General features: G+C 40.6%; 1 protein-coding gene across 1 annotated transcript in view; it reads left to right on the forward strand.

Annotated features, from left to right (window-relative positions):
* The window catches only part of si:ch211-159i8.4 (matrix-remodeling-associated protein 5), a 43,454-nt gene extending 27,075 nt beyond the window's left edge, over nucleotides 1–16,379 (forward strand). The window contains exons 8-17 of the mRNA XM_041796982.1: nucleotides 1,005–1,270; nucleotides 3,661–3,943; nucleotides 5,093–5,290; nucleotides 5,626–6,144; nucleotides 6,222–6,393; nucleotides 6,509–6,775; nucleotides 6,896–7,022; nucleotides 7,268–7,348; nucleotides 9,784–10,927; nucleotides 13,167–16,379. Of these exons, the coding sequence (XP_041652916.1) occupies nucleotides 1,005–1,270; nucleotides 3,661–3,943; nucleotides 5,093–5,290; nucleotides 5,626–6,144; nucleotides 6,222–6,393; nucleotides 6,509–6,775; nucleotides 6,896–7,022; nucleotides 7,268–7,348; nucleotides 9,784–10,927; nucleotides 13,167–13,720 (3,611 nt within the window). The 3' untranslated portion in view covers nucleotides 13,721–16,379. The remainder of the gene's footprint in view (nucleotides 1–1,004; nucleotides 1,271–3,660; nucleotides 3,944–5,092; nucleotides 5,291–5,625; nucleotides 6,145–6,221; nucleotides 6,394–6,508; nucleotides 6,776–6,895; nucleotides 7,023–7,267; nucleotides 7,349–9,783; nucleotides 10,928–13,166) is intronic.
* Nucleotides 16,380–26,813: the final 10,434 nt, after the last annotated feature.

Below are 26,813 nucleotides of genomic sequence, written 5' to 3' on the forward strand. Positions count from 1 at the left end.
GGTCCACTGTAAAGTCTGTGATAACCATATTTAAAGCTGAATAATAAACACTCAAGAAGAAATGAACTTTGTAAAGGAAAAGGAATTAATTAAATGCAGAATAAGAGCAAAAATGCGCAAAAATTGGTTAAAAGTACCAAAAAATGGATGGTAAAAATGGTAAAAGGCTGTTAAAAAGGGGCAAAAATTGGTTAAAACGGAAAAAGAATAAATGGTTAAAATAGGCATTAAATGGTGAAAAGCAGTTAAAAGTGGCAAAAATGGGGTTAAATAAATGGTGAAAACTTGACAAAAATGGGTTAAAAGTGGCAAATTTGGTGTAAACTGGCAAAAATATATGGTAAAAATGGAGAAAAGCAGTTAAAAAGGGGCAAAAATTTGTAAAAGTGGCAAAGAAATTGTTAAAATGGTCATTAAATTGTAAAAGCAGTTTAAAAGTGGCACAAATGGTTAGTTTGGGTGTGTGGGGCTGCTGTGTGTGTGTGTGGTTTGTGTGTAAACTGAACACTGCCTCTGATTGGCTTACCATGAAAGCTTACTCGACCTTAGCCAATCATCATCATTTATGCTGTTATCTCGCCCTTCCTCCTCCCTCACCAAAGAAAAAAAATAAACAGTTTTGCAGCTCCTGTGGCTGAGAGCCAAGTCGGATGAGTAGCTTTAGTTTATAGCGCGCCACATTTAATTGTCGGTAACGGTAACGGCGTCGTAACAATGGAAATAGTAATTAGTTAGATTACCCGTTACTGAAAAAATAATGCAGTTAGTAACGCTGTTTATTTTAATGCCGTTATTCCCATCACTGATGATCACTGATAGAATCCAAAAACACCTGTGCACACATAGCGTGTATTAAAGTCTCTTTGGTTGTTGTTTGGCCGTTTTAATCAGGCTTGATTGTACAAATCCAAAGCTGTCCTGATATGCTGTTTGACTAGTTTTGGTAGGATTCATTACAGAATGCCATATCTAAGCTGAATAAATAAATACTGTCTGTTTTCTAGGGTCTGGATCCCAACCTGTGCCCACGCATCGGCCATGGCCCCTACCTCACCCCTGGGTCAAAGACCGGTTTGTCACCAACCGCCCAGAAATTACAGCTGAGACAGCGAGGCCCACCCCTACAATTTCTGGAGCATCAGGAACCAGAGTTAAAATCTCCCACCCCTCTCTGTCGCACCATAGTCATCATCAGAATCATCATGTGGACGTCAGGACCCAGACCAGAGATCAGCTTTTCTTTTCACGGCTCAGGAACAGATACAGACAGGTATGAGCACGTCTGGGTACGCACATCAAATAAAACAAATTAAATATGCAGAGAAATAAACCTGTGACCCAGCAGGTTGAACACGGAGTTGTTTGTTTTTAGTTTCTCTTTGTTAAAATGAGCTGATGTAAATGAAGTGCAGCCTTTTTGATAAAGACATTTTGTCTTCCCAAGGGAATGAACACAGAGTTTCTAAAAACTACTTTTTTACAAAAAAACCTCTTAAATTAGACATGTCAAATTAGAAACAGAGTTCTTCAAAGTAATGTCAATTAAATTAAAAATATGTAACATAAGCTCACCCCCTTTAAAGTGACTTAATCCTGCAGAGGTCCAGACAGTTAGTGCTAGTAGTCTCACAGTTAGTGACTGTAGGATAAGAAATCTCTATCTGGAAGGTCCAGTCACTGGTTCATCAGTATTCCTGGCTACCATTACACCATGAAGACAAAAGAACACTCAGAGAAAATGTTACTGAAAAGTCTAAGTCAGAGGATGGAGACAGAAACATCTCCACGTCTCTGAACGTGCCCCAGAGTTCAGTTAAATCCATCATGAAGAAATGAAGGAATATGTCACATGTGTAAATCTGCCTAGATCAGACCGTCCTCACAACCTGAGTGGGCGTGCAAGAAGGAGACTAGAGAGAGAGGACACCAAGACACCTATGACTACTCTGAAGGAGCTCCAAGCTTCAGCAGCTGAGATGGAGAGACTCTGCAGACAACAACTGTTGGCCGGGTTCTTCACCAGTCAGAGCTTTATGGGAGAGTGGCAAAGAGAAAGACACTGTTGAAGAAAACTCAGATTCAATCTGGACTAGAGTTCACCAGAAGGACTGTGGGAGACTCCATGGTCAAGAGCAGCGTTACTCAACCCTGCTCGACCAAAGAGCCAAGTTGTTGAAAAATACTTTTCAAGAGCCACAATCTAAGTAATGAAAAGCAGCAAAAAAGGGTGAAAACAAGAAAAAAAATGCCAAAAAGTGACAAAAATGGGGAGAAAATGTGGCAAATACATGACAAAAAAATGAGTGTAGTGTAGTCTACTGTAACAGTGTGGGAAACAGATTAATGTGACTTGCAATGGAAAATTTCTGAGGTCAAAGTTTCTCTTTCTTAAGTTTTTCTGGGGGAATAATATTTCAAATTAAGACATAAAAGAGCCACACATTGAGTATCACTGGTCAAGAGGAAGAAAGTTCTTTGGTCTGATGAGACCAAAATGAGACCACTGGCATCATGACAATCATGCCATCCCCACCGTGGAGCATGGTGGTGGCAGCATCATGCTGTGGGGATGCTTCTCAGCAGCATCGTGCTGTGGGGATCTTTCTCAGCAGCATCGTGCTGTGGGGATGCTTCTCAGCAGCATCATGCTATGGGGATGCTTCTCAGCAGCATCGTGCTGTGGGGATCTTTCTCAGCAGCATCGTGCTGTGGGGATCTTTCTCAGCAGCATCATGCTATGGGGATGCTTCTCAGCAGCATCGTGCTGTGGGGATCTTTCTCAGCAGCATCGTGCTGTGGGGATGCTTCTCAGCAGCATCATGCTGTGGGGATGCTTCTCAGCAGCATCGTGCTGTGGGGATGCTTCTCAGCAGCATCATGCTGTGGGGATGCTTCTCAGCAGCATCGTGCTGTGGGGATCTTTCTCAGCAGCATCGTGCTGTGGGGATGCTTCTCAGCAGCATCATGCTGTGGGGATGCTTTTCAGCAGCATCATGCTGTGGGGATGCTTCTCAGCAGCATCGGGCTGTGGGGATGCTTCTCAGCAGCATCATGCTGTGGGGATGCTTCTCAGCAGCCAGCCCTGGAAGGCTTGAAAGGTAAAGTTTAGTCTGGAAGACAACTACAGCTTGGCAGAAGATTTATTTTCCAGTTATACTTGACAGAGCTTGAACAGTTTATCAAAGAAGAATGAAGTAAAATTCCAGAGTCCAGATGTTTGATTCTGACTGAGACCTATCCACACAGACTCAGAGCTGAGACTGCAGCCAAAGGTGACTACTAAATACCGACTAGAAGGTGGAATATTTATGCAGTCACTTATTTACATTACATTTTTTTTCTAATTGACATTACTTTGTAGAAATCTGTTTTCACTTTGACATTTCATATTTTTTAAAATAATATTTTAGGTTTAAAAAGTCAAATTCTATTGACCATGATTGACTCATAAAAACAGTTAAAGGGTAAAAAATCCAGGGGGGTGAATCCCTTTAACATGCACTGTTTTATTAAATAGTGACGGTGGTTTCCCGTGGTGAATGTGGTGTCTGTTTACAGTTCTCTGAGGTTCTTGGAGACTCAGAGACTCTCAGAGGTGGATTGTATCTCCAGATTTATGAGTTAAAACCATATTTGATCATTTTTATTTGGATTTTTTAGGCGCAGCTTGACCGCATTGCTCAGCTAGGGAGGTCTGTGACACCAAAACCCCGCTCTAGCTACCACAGTCCTCTGTCATCCATGACACCTAAAACCCACCATCCATCTCCATATAGACCCTACATCCCCAAACCTGCAGCCACATCCTCCTATACCTACACTCTGCAGCCTCAGAAGTCGGCCCAGCCTTCATCATCCACCTTCTTCGGCTTCATCCCGACTCCTCGTCCTTACCACCCGACAACTCCCGGGGTTCAGTATGGAGGTCGATGGCCTGTCGGAGGTAGGTACAGTACTCAGAAGTAGGGGGTTGGTATTATTTATATTATTATAAATAATCCTTTGAGTTATTGTATTGTATTGTATTGTATTTAAATTCAAAGCTTTCACGTGACTTGACAACACTCACTGACCTTTTGTGAATGAAAGAAAGTTGTTTAACCGGGTGCTCCAACTCATGAGTAGAAAAGTCTCTGTTCTTCTGCAGAAATCCATCAGATAAAGACCCAGAGAGGAGCAGATAGAGGACTAATGCTGTTGGACTCTCCACTGTTCCTTTAGGGAACAAGAGCAGCAAACAGACTTCTCATTCTGCCATCAAATATTGTGTTAACTCGATCAGAAATGACTGGCTTTAACTATTATTACAGCAGCAGAACACTGACAGCAGCTTACAGTAATGCGATACAATCACTAAATATTGTGAACTAGCTAATGCTAATTAGCTATGCTCTAATGATGACGAATTTCTTGCGCTTTGCTTTTAAAACAGCAGCATCACTGACCCAAACACATAGTTTCATCCTGGATGTGGCTTCAGGGCAAAGATAATCCACTGTAAACGTATCATCAGGCACCAGTACACAGCCATCATAAAACCTCAGTCCTGGTTTGGGTTTTTCTAACTTTGGAGATGTTGTCACAAATCTTCTTCCAAGGTGTAGTTCTTCTCTAGACTGAATTTTACCCTTTACCTTTACGAGCCTTTCAGGGCTGGCTGCTTAGAAGCATCCCCACAGCACAATGCTGCTGAGAAGCATCCCCACAGCACGATGCTGCTGAGAAGCATCCCCACAGCATAATGCTGCTGAGAAGCATCCCCACAGCATGATGCTGCCACCACCCTGCTCCACAGTGGGGATGGTGTGTTTGTGGTGATGTCAGTGTTTGGCGTCTTGTCTGATGGTCTCAAAGCTCCATTCTGGTCTCATCAGACCAAAGAACTTTCTTCCTCTTGACCATGGAGTCTCCCACAGTCCTTCTGGTGAACTCTAGTCCAGATTGAACCTGAGTTTTCTTCAACAGTGTTTTTCTTGTTGTCTGCATGGCAGTTAGGAATAAGGTAGATGGGGTCTGTCCAGTATCTTATGCAATGAGACATCGAGAAGCATGATTTGATCATTTTATTTGTCGAACTACGTCTCTGTTTCAGGAAAAATCAGCTCTCGACGGCCCACAGCAGCACCTCCTTTCCCATGGTCGTTGGGATCTGCAGGTGGAGGGGTGAAGGCCCGGATCACCACGGTATCCTCAGCTAGTGTGTCAGTTCTGGCAGAGAGTGATGTCTTCCTACCCTGCAAGGCAACAGGAAATCCTGAGCCTAACATCGCGTGGACCAAAGTTTCTACAGGTGGAGACACAGGACAAAACAGAGACAGGGACACTGCAGGAAACTCACATCTAAGCACGTTCAAATCTAATTTCAATGTCAAAAATATCTCATTACACTCAATTTACAGCAGTCAAACGGCAAGTCCAGATTTACAGTTGTCACCAGTGACCCTCTGTGGCTTACCCTCCTCAAACGTACCTTGATCCTTTTAGGTTTATTTAAGGTGTAATGAGATACTTTGGACTCTAAATTACAGTCTGGGTTTTGCAGTTTGAAATGTAAGAACAAAACTGCTGATATAAAAATCCCAGTGATGACTGAAATTATGTCTCTTTCTCCCTTTTGTCCTACAGGGGCCACCATCCCTGCCAACACCAAGCACGGCTCTCGTTTTGAGGTCTTAAAGGATGGATCTTTTGTCATCAAAAACATTCAGCTCCAGGACAGAGGCCAGTACCTGTGTACGGCCCAGAACAGGTTTGGATCAGACCGTATGGTCATCACTCTGGCCGTCCAGACTGAGGCCCCAAAGATCAAGCCCCCAAAGTCGGCACAGATCGCCGTCTACCTGGGTAAAGGTGTGACTCTTGACTGTGCTGCTTTGGGGAAACCCCCTCCCCAGATCTCCTGGATTCTACCAGACCGGACGTTTGTACGGGACGTTGGAACTGTCCACACCCTCCTGTCTCCAATGTCCTTTCTTCTAAATGGGACCCTGCACATCCATTCAGCCAACTTCTCCAGCAAAGGGGACTACAAATGTATAGCTAGCAATGCAGCAGGAGCAGACACGATAACCTACAATGTCCATGTGGCGGCGCTGCCTCCCACTTTCAGCGAAGGAGGAATGGATACTGTGATCGTTCAGCCAGGTCAAAGAGGTTTATAATGATAGAAAAATGTCTAGAAATAATCAACAGATCATCTAAGAATGTGGCTTTTTTAACAGGAAGGAGTCTGTACGTCCACTGCTCTGTGAAGGGAGAACCAGCGCCTATGCTGACATGGATGCTTCCTGCAGGAGTTCATGTCAAACCCTCACAGTTTCTGGGACGCCGCCTTTTTGTCTTTCCCAATGGGACATTGTTTGTGAAGAACATTTCGCCAGCCGATGCTGGAAGGTATTTGCAGTTTACAAGACTTTTAAGCATTTGTTGGATGTCTTGTTCAATAAACTCTGATGTGCAGAAGTTTTCCTCATCCTTAGTGTCTCTGTCTGGTCTTTTCCCTCCTCAGGTATGAATGCTTGGCCACTAATACCGTGGGTATTGCAAAACGAACCGTCCAGTTGGAGGTCAGGGCGGACTCCGCTTCCTTCCCTCAGCAGCCTCCTCCTCCTCTCCCAGTCCCTCACTCCTACCACCGTGGTGCTCCATCCCGCCAGCACTCCGTCTCAGCGATGTACGGTTCTGCCGTCTACCTCCACTGTCCCGAGTCGACTGGTTCAAAAAGAGGAACTGTCTGGCAGCTGCCCTCTAAGACCATCATGGAGCATCAGTACAGGTGACTTCCTGTGTAGATCCATGATTCCTGACCCTCACAAAGCTCTGAATACGTCAGGGCTGATGGTTTTATTATACATGACTGACTGCTTTCTTCTCCTAACCTCTCTCCCGCCTGCAGTCCAGAGAGACCCATTAAAGTTTTCCGTAATGGGACTCTGAGGATTCTCCAGTTAACAGAGCTGGACGGAGGAAATTATCTGTGTGTCTTTCAGCGGCCCAACGGGGAGGAGATCGAGCTCTTCCAGGTATGATGGGACTGATCGTGACTTTGGCAGGTTCATCAAGCTGGAACTCTTCTGTCAGCCTCTGTTCTTATTTCTGAGAATATTGTAGTATTTTTAAGGATATCTGCCTTATTAATGAAAAATAAACACGAGTTCTAGCTGATGACGCTGTGGAGGCTGTGGCCCTGAATGCATCACGGACTATTCCGTCTTTGTGCTGTAGAACGTTCCTGAAGAGTTTGCTAACAAATGTTTTTCTTGATCAGGTGGAGGTGGTAATGACCCCCCCGAGAATCGAACATGTAAGGACTGCACAAACCAGAGTCACCTTTGGAGAAAATTTTCAGGTATATGTTACGCACACTGAATGATGGCAATGTGGTTCCATAAGAAAAGGTGGTCTTTATTTACAGCCTTGGTAACTGCAAACATAACAGAAGGACAGTCTTGTTTGAGAACCAGCGTCTAATGCTTCCTTACAGACTGTCTAATGCAATACAACTGAGCTTACTTCCTGCTAAGTCTAAGTTTACAGTTACATGTAACTCAGATAACAATATACCTTGACTAAATATATCCAAACTGAACAAAGTGCAAATAAGGACATGAAATGTACAGCTATTCTTGACAAAATACATTTCTGATAGCCAGTAATGCATATGACATCTTACAAACATTGTACCTATTAACAACCTTAACAGCTATGTCAGTTAACAAATGCTAAACACCGCTAGCGAGCTTCACATGCTAACATTAGCTTCGGATGCTAGCGCTAGTTTACATCCTTGTTTTATGACAAAAAGAACGGTTCTAACATGTAGACTTACTTCTCAAATATAGATAAACTTAATGTAAATGTGCATAGCCTTTGTGCACTTCTCTCTCACCTGCAAACATAACAGAAGGACAGTCTTGTTTGAGAACCAGCGTCTAATGCTTCCTTACAGACTGTCTAATGCAATACAACTGAGCTTACTTCCTGCTAAGCCAGGAGAGCAGCGTCAGTTGACAACAAAACAGCGCGACTACTGACACCTACTGGCAAAAACGGATATCGCTCTGAAGGTACATTAGACTCAAGCAGGTGAGTTGATCCTGTTTAAAGTGACAAAAAGCATCTAAATAAATGTAATTTAACCAGAAAAATTATAGATGGGGGGACCAATATGATAACAGAAACTGATGAGCAACAATTCTGGGCTTTATCCTACTGTTACAAATAACCAGGGCGCCACATATATTTCTGGATCAGACAAATTTCTGTCTTTGTTGAAAAGTAGGCTGGGTCAGATACTATAGGTGCGATTTCAAAAGAGCTCATTAGCATGTTTTATTTCATAGAATAATTGTATGATTTTATATTGAAATGTACATTTGATCTGTATTTAATCCTGTGAAAATCATTTCTTAGAAGAATCTGCTATTATTGATTGATGATTTATGGCCACAGGAAAGATTGTAAACATGAAGTAGACATATTTAATACTTCAACAGCCTACATAGACTGTCAGGTATCCATTGTTGGAACGAGATCGCAGATACAGGCGGCTGAAATGAGTTTCCTCCACAGGGTGTCTGGGCTCTCCCTTAGAGATAAGGTGAGAAGCTCGGCCATCCAGGAGGGACTCAGAGTAGAGCTGCTGCTCCTCCATATCGAGAGGAGCCAGATGAGGTGGCTAGGGAATCTGGTCCAGATGCCCCCTGGACGCCTCCCTGGTGAGGTGTTCCAAGCGGGGACGAAGTGGCCGGGGAGAGGGAAGTCTGTGCTTCCCTGCTTAGGCTGCTGACCCCACGACCCGACCTTGGATAGGCAGAAGAAGATGCATGGATGGATGGATGGATGGATGGATAACACCCCATAGTCTGAGTTTAGGAGGACTTTGTAAAAAATCTCAGAGGATGATTGGACCAATATTCTGCCCATCATGTTTATTACAGGCCAATCAGAACATCCAACATATGATGTACTGAGCATGTGCAGCTCCAGAGTGAACCCGACACAGTAGCTGCTTTTGTTGTTAACTATCAGTGGAGCCAGTTTGTGAAACAAATTCATGCTAAAGCTTGTCAGAAATCCGGGATTTGGTTCCTCCATGTCTCTGCTCTTTGCTGAGATATTTCTACACCTTGACTGGAGTCCCCCTGTGCTAAATTAACCTGATTGGACATGATTCTAAAGACTCACACCTCTCTATAGAAGGCCTCACAGCTGACAATGATATCAGAGCAGAAACCTAGGGTCAAAGGTCAAAGGAGCTGCAGAGACAGAATTGTTGACAGGTACAGATCTGGGGAAGACTACAGAAACATTTCTGCTCTAAAGGTTCCCAAGAGAACAGTGGCCTCCAGAATTCTCACATGAAGGAGTTTGGACCAACCAGGACTCTTCTAGACCTGGTCACCATCGGGGAGAAGGATCTTAGAGAGAGAGGAGACCAAGAACCTGATGGTCCCTCTGACTGAGCTCCAGAGATCCTGGAGGAGATGGGACAAAGTTAGAAGGACAACCATCACTGCAGCCTCCACTGATCTGGAGGAGAGGAGAGATGAAGACTCTCCTCTGAGAAAAACACACGACAGGCTCTATGGTTTTCATTTGGAGTTTTTTGCAGAATCTCTGGAGCTCATCAGCATATTGGTCACTGTTCTAGATGGTTATTTAAAGGCTGATAGGTCATGCATGAAGTGTTTGAAATAACACCAATTATGGCTAAGAATCAGCTGTAAAATAATTTTAATTTAACCCTCTCATCCAGTCTTCCTTCTCATTGTCTCCCTCTAGGTGGACTGTGTTGCTACCGGCCTCCCTGATCCAGACGTGTCATGGAGTCTTCCTGATGGAACTTTAATAAACAACGCTCTCCAGTCAGACGACAGCGGCGTTCGTCACCGCCGCTATGTTATCTTTGGCAATGGGACTTTACTTCTGCAGCAGGTGGGCAAAAAGGATGAGGGCGACTACACCTGCCACGCCAAGAACAAGCTAGGAAAGGACGAGAGAAAAGTCAGGGTCAAGGTGGGACCTGAGGCACCAAAAATACGATCCAAGCTTCCATCGGTGATGACAGTAAAGTTGGGACAATCAGCCCAGCTGAGCTGTCAGGCTACAGGTGAGCCCACACCTGTAATTAAGTGGATCTCACCAGGAAGTGATGCAATAACCTCGTCAGAGAAGTTCCAGGTCATGGACAACGGGATGCTGGTGGTGAAAAGAGTTACTCTGGCTGATGAAGGAAAATACACATGTGTAGCACGGAATGCAGCAGGTGACGACGTTAAAAACATAAACGTTGAAGTAGAACCTCAGGAGCCCGTTATCAACGGCCTGACGGGTGAAAGCACCACAACGGTTCTAGCTGTGTCCTACCAAACCGTCTTTCTGGACTGCAGAGCGGAGGGAAAACCCAGACCACGGGTCTGGTGGGTTTCTCCTCATGGCCACTCGCTACCAACGCCGTACCTGGGCGGTCGCTTCCAGGTCCACTTGAACGGGAGCTTGGAGCTGAGAGGGGTGAGGAAAACCGACGAAGGGACGTACACGTGTCTGGCTAAGAACAACCTCGGCGACGTCTCGCTGCTGGTTCAACTAGACGTCACGTCACTAGCAGAGAAACCCAGCTTTGCTGTTCCCAACATCGAAATCATCCCGTTAAAGCAGGATAATGGGGCACTGTTCCTGGACTGTCCCGCACGGGGAAAACCGCAACCAGAGTTTGCCTGGCTTCTCCCAAATGGAACCATGTTAGCGCCTGGTGCTAGACTCCAGCGGTTCGTTCATCATCAGGGAAACGGGACTCTACAGATCTCTCAGGCGGTGTCAGGTGATAAGGGAGTTTACCGGTGCCTGGCCAAGAACGTGGCAGGACAAGCAGAGAAACGCTACGCTCTGGAGACGGGCAGGAAGCCAGTGATCCGAGGATCTACAGGTACGTTTTTCATTTTGCATTTATAAAGCTTACATTTCAATAGTTTGTTCAATGAGGTGATGAAATTCTGATTGTTATCAGGTCATGTTGATCTGAGGGCATTTAGTGATTGATGGGGTACAAGGACATTAAGACTGGGACTCCTTGGTGCATGCATGGATGTTAGATAGACTAGCATACAGTATTATTGGAACTGTATCATTATCAGATGTTGGATTATAAAGTTAATTTTTGATATCAAGGGATATGAACATTTCTGCTGATTTTTATTCCATCATAACTTTTAGGGCTGAACAGTTTGGAGAAATAATCAAATTGCAATTTTTTTTACCCAATACCGGATTTCATATACAGTTATGTCTTAATTTTAGATTAAACTAGGGCTGAACATTTTGGAAAAAAAAAAATATATAGAAAGCAGGGACCCCAGGTTTGGCAGGGTGTAGAGAACACACTACCATGAATTTGTATCAGATTTAGGCAAGAGAATAAATGCTTGGACTAAAGGTAAAGACTAAAATATGAGGACTTTTTATGGACTAAAACTAGACTAAATCTAAAAAGGATAGAAATGACTACAAAGTGACTAAAACTTAAAGAAATTTCATATAAAGATTAAGACAAAAATTTTAAAAAGCTGCAAAAATGAACACTGCTGGATTGTTTTGTGAATATGGGCCATACAGGAGCAGGGTGTGACACTGCTCATCCAGGATTTAGATGGAGGCTTCTTTAGATTCCGGCCTGGTGCTGTTTTATCGTGTTTCTATCTTTTTACATTTTTACTTCTGTCTGCTTTCAGGGCACAAAAGCAGCTAAAGAAAAAATAATGTTTACATTTTTACACATTGAGTACATGGCATTGTCATAAACAGGTGAAAACACGGCCTTTTGGTTGGAGTTTCTCCACGTAGAAATCACTACTTGCACCCCCAGCGGGAGTTATCCACTGCTACAGAAAACCTACAGCACAGCAAAGCAATATGTCAGTAAACTCTCAAGTGTAGAGCACTAAAAGGTCGCCAGAGACAGGCCTATATTTAGCACCAGAGATAAGATAAAATAATGTTACATCACAGAACCTCTGAGACTCAATAGCAGTATCCATGAGCTCAAATGTCACTGATTCCCAGGATTTTATGTACCCAAGTTTCACTCTCCATCCCTATAATGACCCAAAAACACCCTTTATTAAAAACAGTAACACAGATTTCTGAAAATGTTCGACTAGTCTGTGTTTAATGAAGAATGGTGCAGCTTGATCTGAGACAAAAGGAAGGTGATAGAATAGCGTTACTCAACCATGCTCAACCAAAGAGCCAAAGTGCTGAAAAATGCTTTTGCAAGAGCCATAATCTAAGTGGTGAAAAGTGGCAAAAACTGATTAAAGTTGCAATACAAATAACTTAATGGTGGCAAATAATGTCCAAAAAGCAGCAAAAAAGGGGCGAAAAGGTAAAAGTAGGCATAAAACGGCAAAAAATAGTTACAGGTGGTAAAAAATGGCCAAAAAAACAGTAAAAACATGGCAAAAAAGAGTGTTCAAGTGACTAAAATGGGCAAAAATGTGGGGGAAATGGTCAAAAAGCAGCAAAGAGTGGCAAGAGTGCTGAAAACAGTGGCATTTAATGGCAAAATGTGACTTAAATGGGCGAGAAGTGGCAAAAAAACAAATTGCAAATAAAGGATAAAAAAGGCAAAAAAAACTGGTGGCAAAAATGGGATAAAAATGGCAAAAAGAAATGGCAAAATTGCAAATAAGGGCGATGGAAATATACATAAAAAAAAATAAAGGCTGAAAATGGGGTTCAAACTGAGTAATGTGACTTGCAATGAATAATTTCTGAGGTCAAAGTTTCTCTTCATAAAGGTTTTCTGGGGGAATAATATTTCAAATTAAGACATAAAAGAGCCACGTGATGAGTGTAACTGCGACTGGACCAGCGCACAGAGTCATTTCCTCCCACACAAATCAAAAACTTTACATAACTAACTTTATTCAAGGAGGCATTCATGACCCACATTTGGAACCCCACCCACTGGTTGAGAACCATAGCTCTATGGTCTTTGAGTGGTTGCTGTGCAGAATATTTCTGTGGAGATTGCCAAAACAAGTCAGAGTCAGGTTTTAAAATTCTCTGAACATATAGAACACGTTGAACATTGGCTGTTTTTCCTTATTTCCATCTTAAAAGTTCCTTCAACATTAATGACGTTCTATCAAACTGCTCTTTTCTAGGAGGGCTGAAGATCAACTATGGCCTACATCTCAACATGCCATGCACCGTGGACGGCTGGCCACAGGCCTCGATCACATGGAGCCTTCCTAACGGACTGGTCCTGGACAAACCTCAGACCATCGGACGGGTGACTCTATTCTCCAACGGGACCCTCCAGCTCAGACAGGTGTCCACCTTTGACAAAGGAACGTACCTCTGCAGAGCCTCCAACTCCTTTGGTTCGTCGACGCTCTCCTACCCAGTGACAGTGATGGTTTTCCCTCCACGGATCACAAGCACCCTGACCTCCATCACCAGGGTCAGCAGGGGGTCACAGGTGACGTTACACTGTGTAGCCACAGGTATTCCTAAACCGGATATTTCATGGACATTACCTGGACGAACGACCCTCGTTCCACACAACCGCTTCCCGGTCCAGGGAGGGATTCAGATGACTGAGGAGGGCAGTCTGGTCATACAGAACGCCGTCCTCATGAACTCTGGCATTTACAAATGCAACGCCAAAAACGCACTGGGGACTGATTTTAAATCCACATACCTACAGGTGGTCTGAGAGACAGCGTGGAGGATTTTCTCATGGATTTGACTGTTATGGCATTAAAAGGACCGCCGGACTGGAGGCCTGGCTCCAGTTACCTTCTAACGCAGTTTCCACTGAACCATGAGTCAAAGTTGGACAGGTGGATGTCAGACTAAACATTCACTTTCGAGATTTCCCTGCAGTGTTTTTCTTTTGTTTGTAGTTGAGAAAAAAAAAGTGCGTTTTGTTTAATGTACATTTCTGACCCTAAATTACGTCTCCAAAATGCTTTAATGCCTGTTATAAGAAGTGCCTCTCTGTCCTTTCTCTGTATATTTATTACTAAATTCCTCATGCAAGAAAAGGTGGGTTTAATTTTTCATAACAACAGTTTAATGAAACAGAAGTAACTTCAGACCCTCTCTTTGACAATGGCAGATCTATGGAAGAGGATTAGGGCCACTGAAAAAAAAAACTTTGAGACATGACTGACTTTTCCAAATTCTAAGTAAAACAGAAAGTCTGAATTCTGAACCCAGAGGCTGATTGACTTACAGGGACGTACTGATGGGCTGATGGGCCAGGAGATTTAAGGAAATGTCTTGCTGTGATTGTGGGACATGCTGTTTCTGATGAGGCTGCACAGAGAAGGACAGACACACAGGTAGGCCAACTGTGTGCAGACCAAGAGAAACCACACAACTGTTCCTCCTCTTTCCTTACACTGCACTCCTTCTCTTTTTTGTGCTCTGCCCCCAACGGACAGGTGCAAGAGTTTACCTGCCTTAGCACATTACAACATCACAACACACATGCTACCCTCAGCAGCACCCGGTAGTGCAGCAAATTAGTTACACGGTCAGGTGACCAATGAAAAAACACCTAAACTTGAACATCTGGTTCATACACAAAGAGCCTGAGGCCTCAGTCAGGACGTAGTGCACGGTTTAGGCTTAATCCCCGTTCTCCCCTTAACCCTCAGTCTTAACCCTCAGTCTCAAAATGCGCGTTCCTGCAAAGTCCCAGTTCTCCCGAGAGTTGAGTTGAGGGGCGAGTTTGAGGGCTTTATCTCCCTCGATTGTGAGCTGTTCCTCGAGCTCCCTTGGTGTTGAGGGTTATCACTCAGAGAAAGATGGCGGTGAATGCGGAGAAGAAATCGAGCTACAATTGCAAATTTCTTTGGTAATAGAGATTTAAAAATTAGGAAAACCACTCCAAAATATTAGTTTAATGTTATTTTATGGATTATTTGCCTTTTTGTAGCGTAACATTTACTTTTATTTTTATGATCGTAAGCCGGTAACCATGCCGTCGCGGACAAGCCTACGAGTTACAACTGGTGTTAGCTAATGGTCGCGTTATACGGTGACTTTCAGCTGAATATGTCCGTGGTTGTGGTGTTTATACGTGTTATTTGGTTGAATATTAACGTTCTCGTTCTTCTTCTTCTTCCTCTGAATCCACAGACTACACAGTTTTGGCACATTACTGCCCTCTACAGTCTGAAATCGTAACTGCTTTTAAGGGGTGTCCCATTTCTAAGTCACCAGATGGTCCTTACACTTGGAATTTAGGGGGAGTTAAGACTGAGGGTTGAGCTTGAGAGGAAGATTGAGGGTTAAGGGGAGAAATGGGATTCAGCCTTAGTCTGTAACACCATCAAATCACCGCGATCACAAGATCAGTACCATCGGACAGCTCCACATCAATCAGCTGTGACAACAGTGACAGGTCAGAGGGAATTTTACTCTACAAACTCATCATTTTACTCTCTAAACTCATCATTTTACTCTCTAAACTCATCATTTTACTCTCTAAACTCATCATTTTACTCTACAAACTCATCACTTTACAAACTTATCATTAAACTCTACAAACTCATCATTAAACTCTGTAAACTTATCATTTTACTCTTTAAACTCATGATTAAACACTACAAACTCATCATTTTACTCTTTAAACTCATCATTTTACTCTACAACCTCATCATTAAACTCTACAAACTCATCATTTTACTCTTTAAAATCATCATTTTAATCTACAACCTCATCATTTAACTCTACAAACTCATTTTACTCTCTAAACTTATCATTTTACTCTCTTAACTTATCATTATGCACCCTTAAGTCATCATCCTCAAATATTCACTGAAAAAGCCAAATATACAGCTGAGGCAATGAAACTATTAATAAGATAATATGAGTAAAAGCTACATACATGATTTGTGTGCATTAAGAGAAGGCAGGTCGAAGAGAGCAAGTTTGTAGGGTCTACTAAATCATGATGCATTCTAATGATATATATATTTATATGTGGCTATGGCTATGTGGTTACATATGTAGACTATAAGAAACAGCGAAATATGTAACAAATAATACTAATACTAGCTTAATGATTTTGTCTTTTTTTAAATTTATTATTTTATTATGTTGATTTAATATTTTGTCAGTGTTGTGGTGTCAGAGGCTAGAGTCACTGTAGGATGGGGGGTCAGACTCTAAGTCCGGGGCCAGATTCACTCCAACGAGACGTCCTGAGGGCTGGACTGTTTAGGCCAGGAGTGTCAAAGTTAATCACGGATTCTGAATGTAGAAACCTAAGAGCATTAAAAAGGTCAACATTTAACCTTAAACTGTCAACATCATTTTCACCACTAGTACAATATGGAAACGTATAACACTGATAACAAATCATTCTGGGATGAAAAAAGTCAAAATGATAAGTTTAAAGGCTCAAAGTCTGAGATAAAAGTCTGACTTATTAGTTCAAAGACTCAAAACATGAAATTTAAAGGCAAAATAATGTTTTTAAAAGGCAAATATTTGAGATAGAAAGTCAAAATCACAAGATTCAAAGGTAAAAATATGACTTAGAATTTTAAATTGTGAATTTTGAATGATGAAAAAATCAAACATGGAAAATAGTCAAAATCATATAAGTCGGAATCGTGAGATGTAGAACTGAAAATATGAAATGACAACATTAATCCTGTTTTCCAACCCTCCTGACTTTCTATCTAATTATTTTACTCTTTACTTTTTGACATTTCTATCATTTAACAAGGATATTTTAAATCATTAAGTTAACATGTTTATCCTGGAGGAAATCTGCAGACCTCGTACCGATGGACCAGTTACAGTAGAAAGATCTTATGAGCTTGCGGACCAGATACAACTGTACCATGGACCAGATTTGGCCCTCAGCTGTGATGATGATAAGGAGAACAGAGCAGAAACCAGCAGAGGAACACCGACAGGTAGAGGAGCAGTGAGTGGGGCTGGGTAGGTAATTATAATCCTAGAATTAGAGCACAGAGCTTAACAAATGTCAGACCAGCTGTCATATCTGTCTCAGAGACCGTCCAGCATCATGAAGTGCTTTAATGCAGACTCTTTCATTTTCAGTCAGCTCTCCACGTTTTACCGTTTTGATCAGGAATGAGGAATTTCAAACTGAATTCACCCAAATTTGAGCCGCCTCACTGGGCTTCTCTGAGAAGTCAGAAATGAATCAAGCATAACATTCAACCACTAAAACTCATTTTTCTGTTCAGGAATGACAGTAAATAACTATAATTTGACATATTCATCAAGAAATATTAATGTGCTTTACTATTTTTTCAGTTTTTTGTAAACAGTAAATTTGAAAATTCATGGATAACAATAATAATTATATTTTAGCATTAAAAATATCCTTTGGGTTAAAGAGCTTCTACATATTGGTGTATTAACCATTGCAGAAACATCAAAAATGATTCTGCTAACTACCAATGCTGTTAATTTAGGGCAGCTGTGGCAGAAACCTGTCTTTGGTTAGGGTTAGGGTGGGCTAAGACATTTGTTAAGCTCTGTATATCCTAATATTTTCTTTCATTTTGGGGATGAGTCCATTAAGTTCTACTCTTCTTGAATATTAAATTTGATGACAGCGATGATTATGTCTGAATCAGTCAGAAATTGTGAATTTACAAAATGTACATGTAGAAGATTTCATTATATACTATTTTCTATAGACAAAGCATGCGCCCTGGCCAAGGTTGTTATAGTCAACTAAAACTAACTAAAACTAAAATTCCAAAATCATTTTAGTTAACTGAAACTAAATAAATACTAAGCTTTACAAAAAAAAAACAAAAAAACAAAAACCAACTAAAACTGTATTGTGCGCTTTCAAAACTAACTAAAACAAATGGAGACAAAATCTCCTTAGTTTTAGTCTTTGACACAGCCAGACAGACTGGCACCTACACCAGAGTCTGGGAGTGTAAAACTGCCTGATCTGATTGGTTAAGACTTCACACAGTGGTAGTTTTGTGTCTGGAGTTGTATTCAAACATCATCTTTAAACAAGTAAAATGAAAAGTGAAGAGTAGCCTGTTTGAATATATTTTTAAAAATGAATCTTTACTCAGCCCTGACATGTATTCAGAAAAACTAAAACTAATAAAAGCGAAACTAAAACGAAGTATTTTGGCAAAATAAAAACTAAACTAAACTAACAAACCAGCAGTCAAAACTTATAAAAACTAAACTGAAATCAAACACAGGAAGTAAAAAACAAAATAAAAAATATAAACTAATGAAAAATCCAAAACTATTATCACCTTGGCCCTGGCATTAGAGCCTCTCCATCTCGAAGTCCTGGGCAGGACTCTGTCCCAGTCTGCCCCTGCCTGAAATTAAAGTCAGAATTCTGAGATTTATTTCAAATTTCTGACTAAAAGATTTTTCAGACTTTTTTCTAATTCTGAGAATAAAGTCAGAGCTTTTGAAACAATTTGAAAAAAATGGTCTCAGTATCTCTTAGTGGCCCTTATCCTCTTCCAGACATTTCTAATGTAGTGTATCTTTATTTTTCTTGTCCATGTTCTTGTAAAATCAGAGTGTAGCTGCACGTCACAACTTTTCAGATGTCCTCAAATAAATCCTTCTGATATACCCGAGGAGAAATGTCATTTCATGATTAATGCATACAGATGAAAAATCTGCTTTGGCCTTCAAGTGAACGGTGACTCTTGTTCCATAAAGCAGCTTTAAAGTTTGTAAAAGTGAGTAAAAACGTGTATTTAAGTCTCATTTATCCACATGATAGTGATGATATGAACTTCTCTGTACTTAACCAGTGATGCTAAAGGTACAAACATGTTCATTAAAGATGTCTTAATTTATAATTATGTGTTTTTAACAGTTGCCTGATTTTTTTCTGTATCAAACCAACAAAACATTTTTATAATAAATATTGAAATGATGAGTCTGAATGAAAGCTCTCACTCAGACAATCTGAGCACTTTTATTAGGACAGCACTGATTTCTGACAGATGTTTTTTCAGCACACTTTAAATAACAGGTGTCATGATGGCTGTGTGTTCAACCCTCCTTGTGTTTAAAGGTTTATTAGTGTTCTGTTATTTTATCTTATTGGTGCTGATGTTATTGTAAATTTACATGTGTGATTATTGCACAGAATTTTTTTTGTTGTTGTTGTTGTCATTGATGATTTTTATGCATTTGTATTTTTATTAATGAGTTGTGACGGCTGACTTGATAAGGAGCTCTTGCACTAATTTGCCACTACTCCCTCTGCAGGCTGGGATTGGACAGTACAGATCTACTGGCCTTTTTATAGTAAACAGTGAGCAGGGACAGATGTTAGTGGAGCTATATTTTACTGATGTTTCAGTGTGAATGTGAGCTATATTTTACTGATGTATTAGTGTGAATGTGAGCTTTATTTCACTGATGTATTAGTGTGAATGTGAGCTTTATTTCACTGATGTATTAGTGTGAATGTGAGCTTTATTTCACTGATGTATTAGTGTGAATGTGAGCTTTATTTCACTGGTGTTTTAGTGTGAATGTGAGCTTTATTTCACTGATGTTGGGGGTGAATGTGAGCAATATTTCCCTGATTTTTCAGTGTCAGTGTGAGCTTTATTTCACTGGTGTATTAGTGTGAATGTTAGCTATATTTCACTGATAATGAGTGTGAATGTAAACTTTATTTTACTAATGTATAAGTGTGACTGTGAGCTATATTTCACTCATTTTTCGGTGTGAATGTGAGCTATATTTCACTGATGTTTGAGTGTGAATGTGAGTTATATTTCACTGATATTGGGGATGAATGTGAGCTATATTTCACTGATTTTTCAGTGTGAATGTGAGTTATATTTCACTGATGTTTGAGTGTGAATGTGAGTTATATTTCACTGATATTGGGGATGAATGTGAGCTATATTTCACTCATTTTTCGGTGTGAATGTGAGCTATATTTCACTGATGTTTGAGTGTGAATGTGAGTTATATTTCACTGATGTTTGAGTGTGAATGTGAGTTATATTTCACTGATATTGGGGATGAATGTGAGCTATATTTCACTGATTTTTCAGTGTGAATGTGAGCTATATTTCACTGATATTTCAATGTGAATGTGAGCTATATTTCACTGATGTTTGAGTGTGAATGTGAGCTATATTTCACTGATGTATTAGTGTGAATGTGAGTTTCATTTCACTGATGTTTGAGTGTGAATGTGAGTTTCATTTCACTGATGTGTTAGTGTGAATGTGAGCTATATTTCACTGATGTTTGAGTTTAAATTTGAAGTTTATTTCGCTGGTGTTTCAGTGTCAATGTAAGCTATATTTCACTGATGTTTCAGTGTGAATGTGAGCTATAATATACTGATGTTTCAGTGTCAATGTGAGCTATATTTCACTGATGTTTGAGTGTGAATGTGAGCTATATTTCACTGATGTGTTAATGTGAATGTGAGCTATATTTCACTGATAATGAGTGTGAATGTGAGCTATATTTCACTGATATTGGGGATGAATGTGAGCTATATTTCACTGATAATGAGTGTGAATGTGAGCTATTTTTACTGATGTTTCAGTGTGAATGTGAGCTACATTTCACTGATAATGAGTGTGAAAGTGAGCTATATGTCACTGATATTGGGGATGAATGTGAGCAATATTTCACTGATGTTTGAGTGTGAATGTGAGCTTTATTTCACTGGTGTTTTAGTGTGAATGTGAGTTTCATTTCACTGATATTGGGGGTGAATGTGAGCAATATTTCCCTGATTTTTCAGTGTCAGTGTGAGCTTTATTTCACTGATGTATTAGTGTGAATGTGAGCTTTATTTCACTGATGATTGAGTGTGAATGTGAGCTTTATTTCACTGGTGTTTTAGTGTGAATGTGAGTTTCATTTCACTGATATTGGGGGTGAATGTGAGCAATATTTCCCTGATTTTTCAGTGTCAGTGTGAGCTTTATTTCACTGATGTATTAGTGTGAATGTGAGCTTTATTTCACTGATGATTGAGTGTGAATGTGAGCTTTATTTCACTGGTGTTTTAGTGTGAATGTGAGTTTCATTTCACTGATATTGGGGGTGAATGTGAGCAATATTTCCCTGATTTTTCAGTGTCAGTGTGAGCTTTATTTCACTGATGTATTAGTGTGAATGTTAGCTATATTTCACTGATAATGAGTGTGAATGTAAACTTTATTTTACTAATGTATTAGTGTGACTGTGAGCTATATTTCACTCATTTTTCGGTGTGAATGTGAGCTATATTTCACTGATGTTTGAGTGTGAATGTGAGTTATATTTCACTGATGTTTGAGTGTGAATGTGAGTTATATTTCACTGATGTTTGAGTGTGAATGGGAGTTATGTTTCACTGATGTTTCAGTGTGAATGGGAGCTATATTTCACTGATGTTTGAGTGTGAATGTGAGCTATACTTCACTGATGTTTGAGTGTGAATATGAGATATACTTCACTGATGTTTGAGTGTGAATATGAGCTATACTTCACTGATTTTGAGTGTGAATGTGAGCTATATTTCACTGATGTTTGAGTGTGAATGTGAGCTATATTTCACTGATGTTTGAGTGTGAATGTGAGCATTATTTAACTGATATTTCAGTGTGAATGTGAGTTTTATTTCACTGATGTCTGAGTGTGAATGTAAACTTTATTTCACTGGTGTTTGAGTGTGAAGGTTAGCTATATTTTACTGATAATGAGTGTGAATTTGAGCTTTATTTCACTCATTTTTCAGTGTGAATGTGAGCTATATTTCACTGATGTTTGACTGTGAATGTGAGCTATATTTCACTGATTTTGAGTGTGAATGTGAGCTATATTTCACTGATGTTTCAGTGTGAATGTGAGCTATATTTCACTGATATGTTGGTGTGAATGTGAGCTAAATTTCACTGATGCTTGAGTGTGAATGTGAGCTATATTTCACTGATGTTTCAGTGTGAATGTGGGCTATAATATACTGATGTTTGAGTGTGAATGTGAGCTATATTTCACCAGTGTTTGAGTGTGAATGTGAGTTTCATTTCACTGATGTGTTAGTGTGAATGTGAGCTATATTTCACTGATGTTTGAGTATGAATGTGAGCTAAATTTTACTGATTTTTCAGTGTGAATGTGAGCAATATTTCACTGACGTTTCAGTGTTAATGTGAGCAATATTTCACTGACGTTTCAGTGTTAATGTGAGCTATATTTCACTGATGTTTCAGTGTGAATGTGAGCTATTTTCACTGATGTTACAGTGTGAATGTGAGTTTCATTTCACCAATGTATTAGTGTGAATGTGAGCTATAGTTCACCGATGTTTCAGTGTGAATGTGAGCTATACTTCACTGATGTTTGAGTGTGAATGTGAGCTTTATTTCACTGATGTATTAGTGTGAATGTGAGCTATATTTCACTCATTTTTCAGGGTGACTGTGAGCTATATATTTTACTGATGTTTGAGTGTGAATGTGAGTTTCATTTCACTGATGTTTGAGTGTGAATGTGAGCTATATTTCACCAGTGTTTGAGTGTGAATGTGAGCTATATTTCACCAGTGTTTGAGTGTGAATGTGAGCTATATATTTCACTGATGTTTCAGTGTGAATGTGAGTTTCATTTCACTGATGTTTCAGTGTGAATGTGAGCTATATTTCACTGATGTTTCAGTGTGAATGTGAGCTATATTTCACTGATTTTTCAGTGTGAATGTGAGCTATATTTCACTGATGTTTGAGTGTGAATGTGAGCTATATTTCACTCATTTTTCAGTGTGAATGTGAGCTATATATTTCACTGATGTTTCAGTGTGAATGTGAGTTTCATTTCACTGATGTTTCAGTGTGAATGTGAGCTATATTTCACTGATGTTTCAGTGTGAATGTGAGCTATATTTACTGATGTTTCAGTGTGAATGTGAGTTTCATTTCACTGATGTTTCAGTGTGAATGTGAGCTATATTTCACTGATGTTTCAGTGTAAATGTGAGCTATATTTCACTGATGTTTCAGTGTGAATGTGAGCTATATTTCACTGATGGTTTGTATTCTCTAAAATGTCCCACTGAACCTCCCTTCTTGACAAACAGACCATTCAACAAAGCAAAGGCAGCTTTGTCAGACACAGGCGTCGGGATTGTTTGGCACAGAGAGAGACTGTGTGTGTTTTTTGTGCGTCTGTGAGAAAGCGATAATGTGTGTATCTTTGAGATGGGGAGTGTATGTATCTGAGGAAGGGATTGTGTTGGTGTGTGAGGGATTGTTCACCACAGAGAGTGGTGTGTCTAAATGTGTGCCTGTGTCTGTAAGAACATCGACTTAGAGAGGGAAACGTCTCGTAGTGTTTGACTATTTCTGTCTGATTTCAACAAACAGGAGTGTGGGGCTGATTGTCTTATGCCAATGGTCATAATGGAGGCAAAGCAGCAAAACTACAACACAGAACCGTGTGATGCTGTGTTTCCTAAGGTAAGATGCTGTTCTATAACGTCTCTTGTGTTAGAGTAGGATCGGGTTCAACAAGTGAATAAAGTGGGTCAGCACGTGTCAAAAATGGGTTAAAGGAGGAAAAATTGGTCACTGGCAGGCTGAGGGCCGCATCAGGCCCCCACATCTTCCAGAGCATTATCATATTCAGAAATATGCAGAGAAAAAAATGTCGATTGATGAATATCGGGTATTTTTGAATTCCTTATGGGAATTTTAAAAATCCCAAAACAATGAAAGGGAAAAAAATGTCTGGATTGGTTAAATGTTAAATCCATATTACAAATATCCACCTGTCACCCACCACCAGCAAATATGAGGCATGATCAACACTAACTTTGACTTCATTCTTGATTAAAATACTCTATTTCTATTTGAATGTTCTGTGACAAAACTCTGTTAAGTTGTACAGAGGCTAACTGTGCTAACTATACTGAAGCTAACTGTGTTAAACTATACTAAGGCTAACTGTGCTAACTATACTGAGGCTAACTGTGTTAAACTGTACTGAGGCTAACTGTGATAAACAATACTGAAGCTAACTGTGCTAACTATACTGAGGCTAACTGTGCTAACTATACTGAGGCTAACAATGTTAAACTATACTGAGGCTAACTGTGTCAAACTATACTGAGGCTAACTGTGTTAAACTATACTGAGGCTAACTGTGCTAACTATACTGAGGCTAACTGTGTTAAACTATACTGAGGCTAACTGTGCTAACTATACTGAGGCCAACTGTGTTAAACTGTACTGAGGCTAACTGTGGTAAACTATACTGAAGCTAACTGTGCTAACTATACTGAAGCTAACTGTGTTAAACTATACTGAGGCTAACTGTGTTACACTATACTGAGGCTAACTGTGCTAACTATACTGAAGCTAACTGTGCTAACTATACTGAAGCTAACTGTGTTAAACTGTACTGAGGCTAACTGTGCTAACTTTACTGAAGCTAACTGGGTTAAACTATACTGAGGCTAACTGTGTTACACTATACTGAGGCTAACTGTGTTACACTATACTGAGGCTAACTGTGCTAACTATACTGAAGCTAACTGTGCTAACTATACTGAGGCTAACTGTGCTAACTGTACTGAGGCTTACTGGGTTAAACTGTACTGAGGCTAACTGTGTTACACTATACTGAGGCTAACTGTGCTAACTATACTGAAGCTAACTGTGCTAACTATACTGAGGCTAACTGTGCTAACTATACTGAAGCTAACTGTGTTAAACTGTACTGAGGCTAACTGTGCTAACTATACTGAAGCTAACTGGGTTAAATTATACTGAGGCTAACTGTGTTACACTATACTGAGGCTAACTGTGTTACACTATACTGAGGCTAACTGTGCTAACTATACTGAAGCTAACTGTGCTAACTATACTGAGGCTAACTGTGTTAAACTATACTGAGGCTATCTGTGCTAACTATACTGAAGCTAACTGGGTTAAACTAGACCCAGGCTAACTGTGTTAAACTGTACCCAGGCTAACTGTGTTAAACTAGACCCAGGCTAACTGTGTTAATCTGTACCCAGGCTAACTGTGTTAAACTAGACCCAGTCTAACTGTGTTAAACTATACCCAGGCTAACTGTGTTAAACTAGACCCAGGCTAACTGTGTTAATCTGTACCCAGGCTAACTGTGTTAAACTAGACCCAGGCTAACTGTGTTAACCTATACCCAGGCTAACTGTGTTAAACTATACCCAGGCTAACTGTGTTAAACTAGACCCAGGCTAACTGTGTTAAACTAGACCCAGGCTAACTGTGTTAAACTAGACCCAGGCTAACTGTGTTAAACTGTACCCAGGCTAACTGTGTTAATCTGTACCCAGGCTAACTGTGTTAATCTGTACCCAGGCTAACTGTGTTAAACTAGACCCAGGCTAACTGTGTTAATCTGTACCCAGGCTAACTGTATTAAACTAGACCCAGGCTAACTGTGTTAATCTAGACCCAGGCTAACTGTGTTAAACTAGACCCAGTCTAACTGTGTTAAACTATACCCAGGCTAACTGTGTTAAACTATACCCAGGCTAACTGTGTTAAACTAGACCCAGGCTAACTGTGTTAATCTGTACCCAGGCTTACTGTGTTAAACTAGACCCAGGCTAACAGTGTTAAACTATACCCAGGCTAACTGTGTTAAACTATACCCAGGCTAACTGTGTTAAACTAGACCCAGGCTAACTGTGTTAAACTAGACCCAGGCTAACTGTGTTAAACTAGACCCAGGCTAACTGTGTTAATCCGTACCCAGGCTAACTGTGTTAAACTATACCCAGGCTAACTGTGTTAATCTGTACCCAGGCTAACTGTGTTAAACTAGACCCAGGCTAACTGTGTTAATCTGTACCCAGGCTAACTGTGTTAAACTAGACCCAGGCTAACTGTGTTAATCTGTACCCAGGCTTACTGTGTTAAACTAGACCCAGGCTAACTGTGTTAAACTATACCCAGGCTAACTGTGTTAATCCGTACCCAGGCTAACTGTGTTAAACTAGACCCAGGCTAACTGTGTTAAACTAGACCCAGTCTAACTGTGTTAAACTATACCCAGGCTAACTGTGTTAAACTATACCCAGGCTAACTGTGTTAAACTAGACCCAGGCTAACTGTGTTAAACTAGACCCAGGCTAACTGTGTTAAACTAGACCCAGGCTAACTGTGTTAAACTAGACCCAGTCTAACTGTGTTAAACTATACCCAGGCTAACTGTGTTAAACTATACCCAGGCTAACTGTGTTAAACTATACCCAGTCTAACTGTGTTAAACTATACCCAGGCTAACTGTGTTAAACTATACCCAGGCTAACTGTGTTAAACTAGACCCAGGCTAACTGTGTTAAACTAGACCCAGGCTAACTGTGTTAATCCGTACCCAGGCTAACTGTGTTAAACTAGACCCAGGCTAACTGTGTTAATCCGTACCCAGGCTAACTGTGTTAAACTAGACCCAGGCTAACTGTGTTAATCCGTACCTAGGCTAACTGTGTTAAACTATACCCAGGCTAACTGTGTTAAACTAGACCCAGGCTAACTGTGTTAAACTATACCCAGGCTAACTGTGTTAATCCGTACCCAGGCTAACTGTGTTAATCCGTACCCAGGCTAACTGTGTTAATCCATACCTAGGCTAACTGTGTTAAACTATACCCAGGCTAACTGTGTTAATCCGTACCCAGGCTAACTGTGTTAATCCGTACCCAGGCTAACTGTGTTAATCCATACCTAGGCTAACTGTGTTAAACTATACCCAGGCTAACTGTGTTAAACTAGACCCAGGCTAACTGTGTTAAACTATAC

The sequence above is a fragment of the Cheilinus undulatus genome, linkage group 10 (genome assembly GCF_018320785.1).
Source record: "Cheilinus undulatus linkage group 10, ASM1832078v1, whole genome shotgun sequence".
NCBI lineage: Eukaryota > Metazoa > Chordata > Actinopteri > Labriformes > Labridae > Cheilinus > Cheilinus undulatus.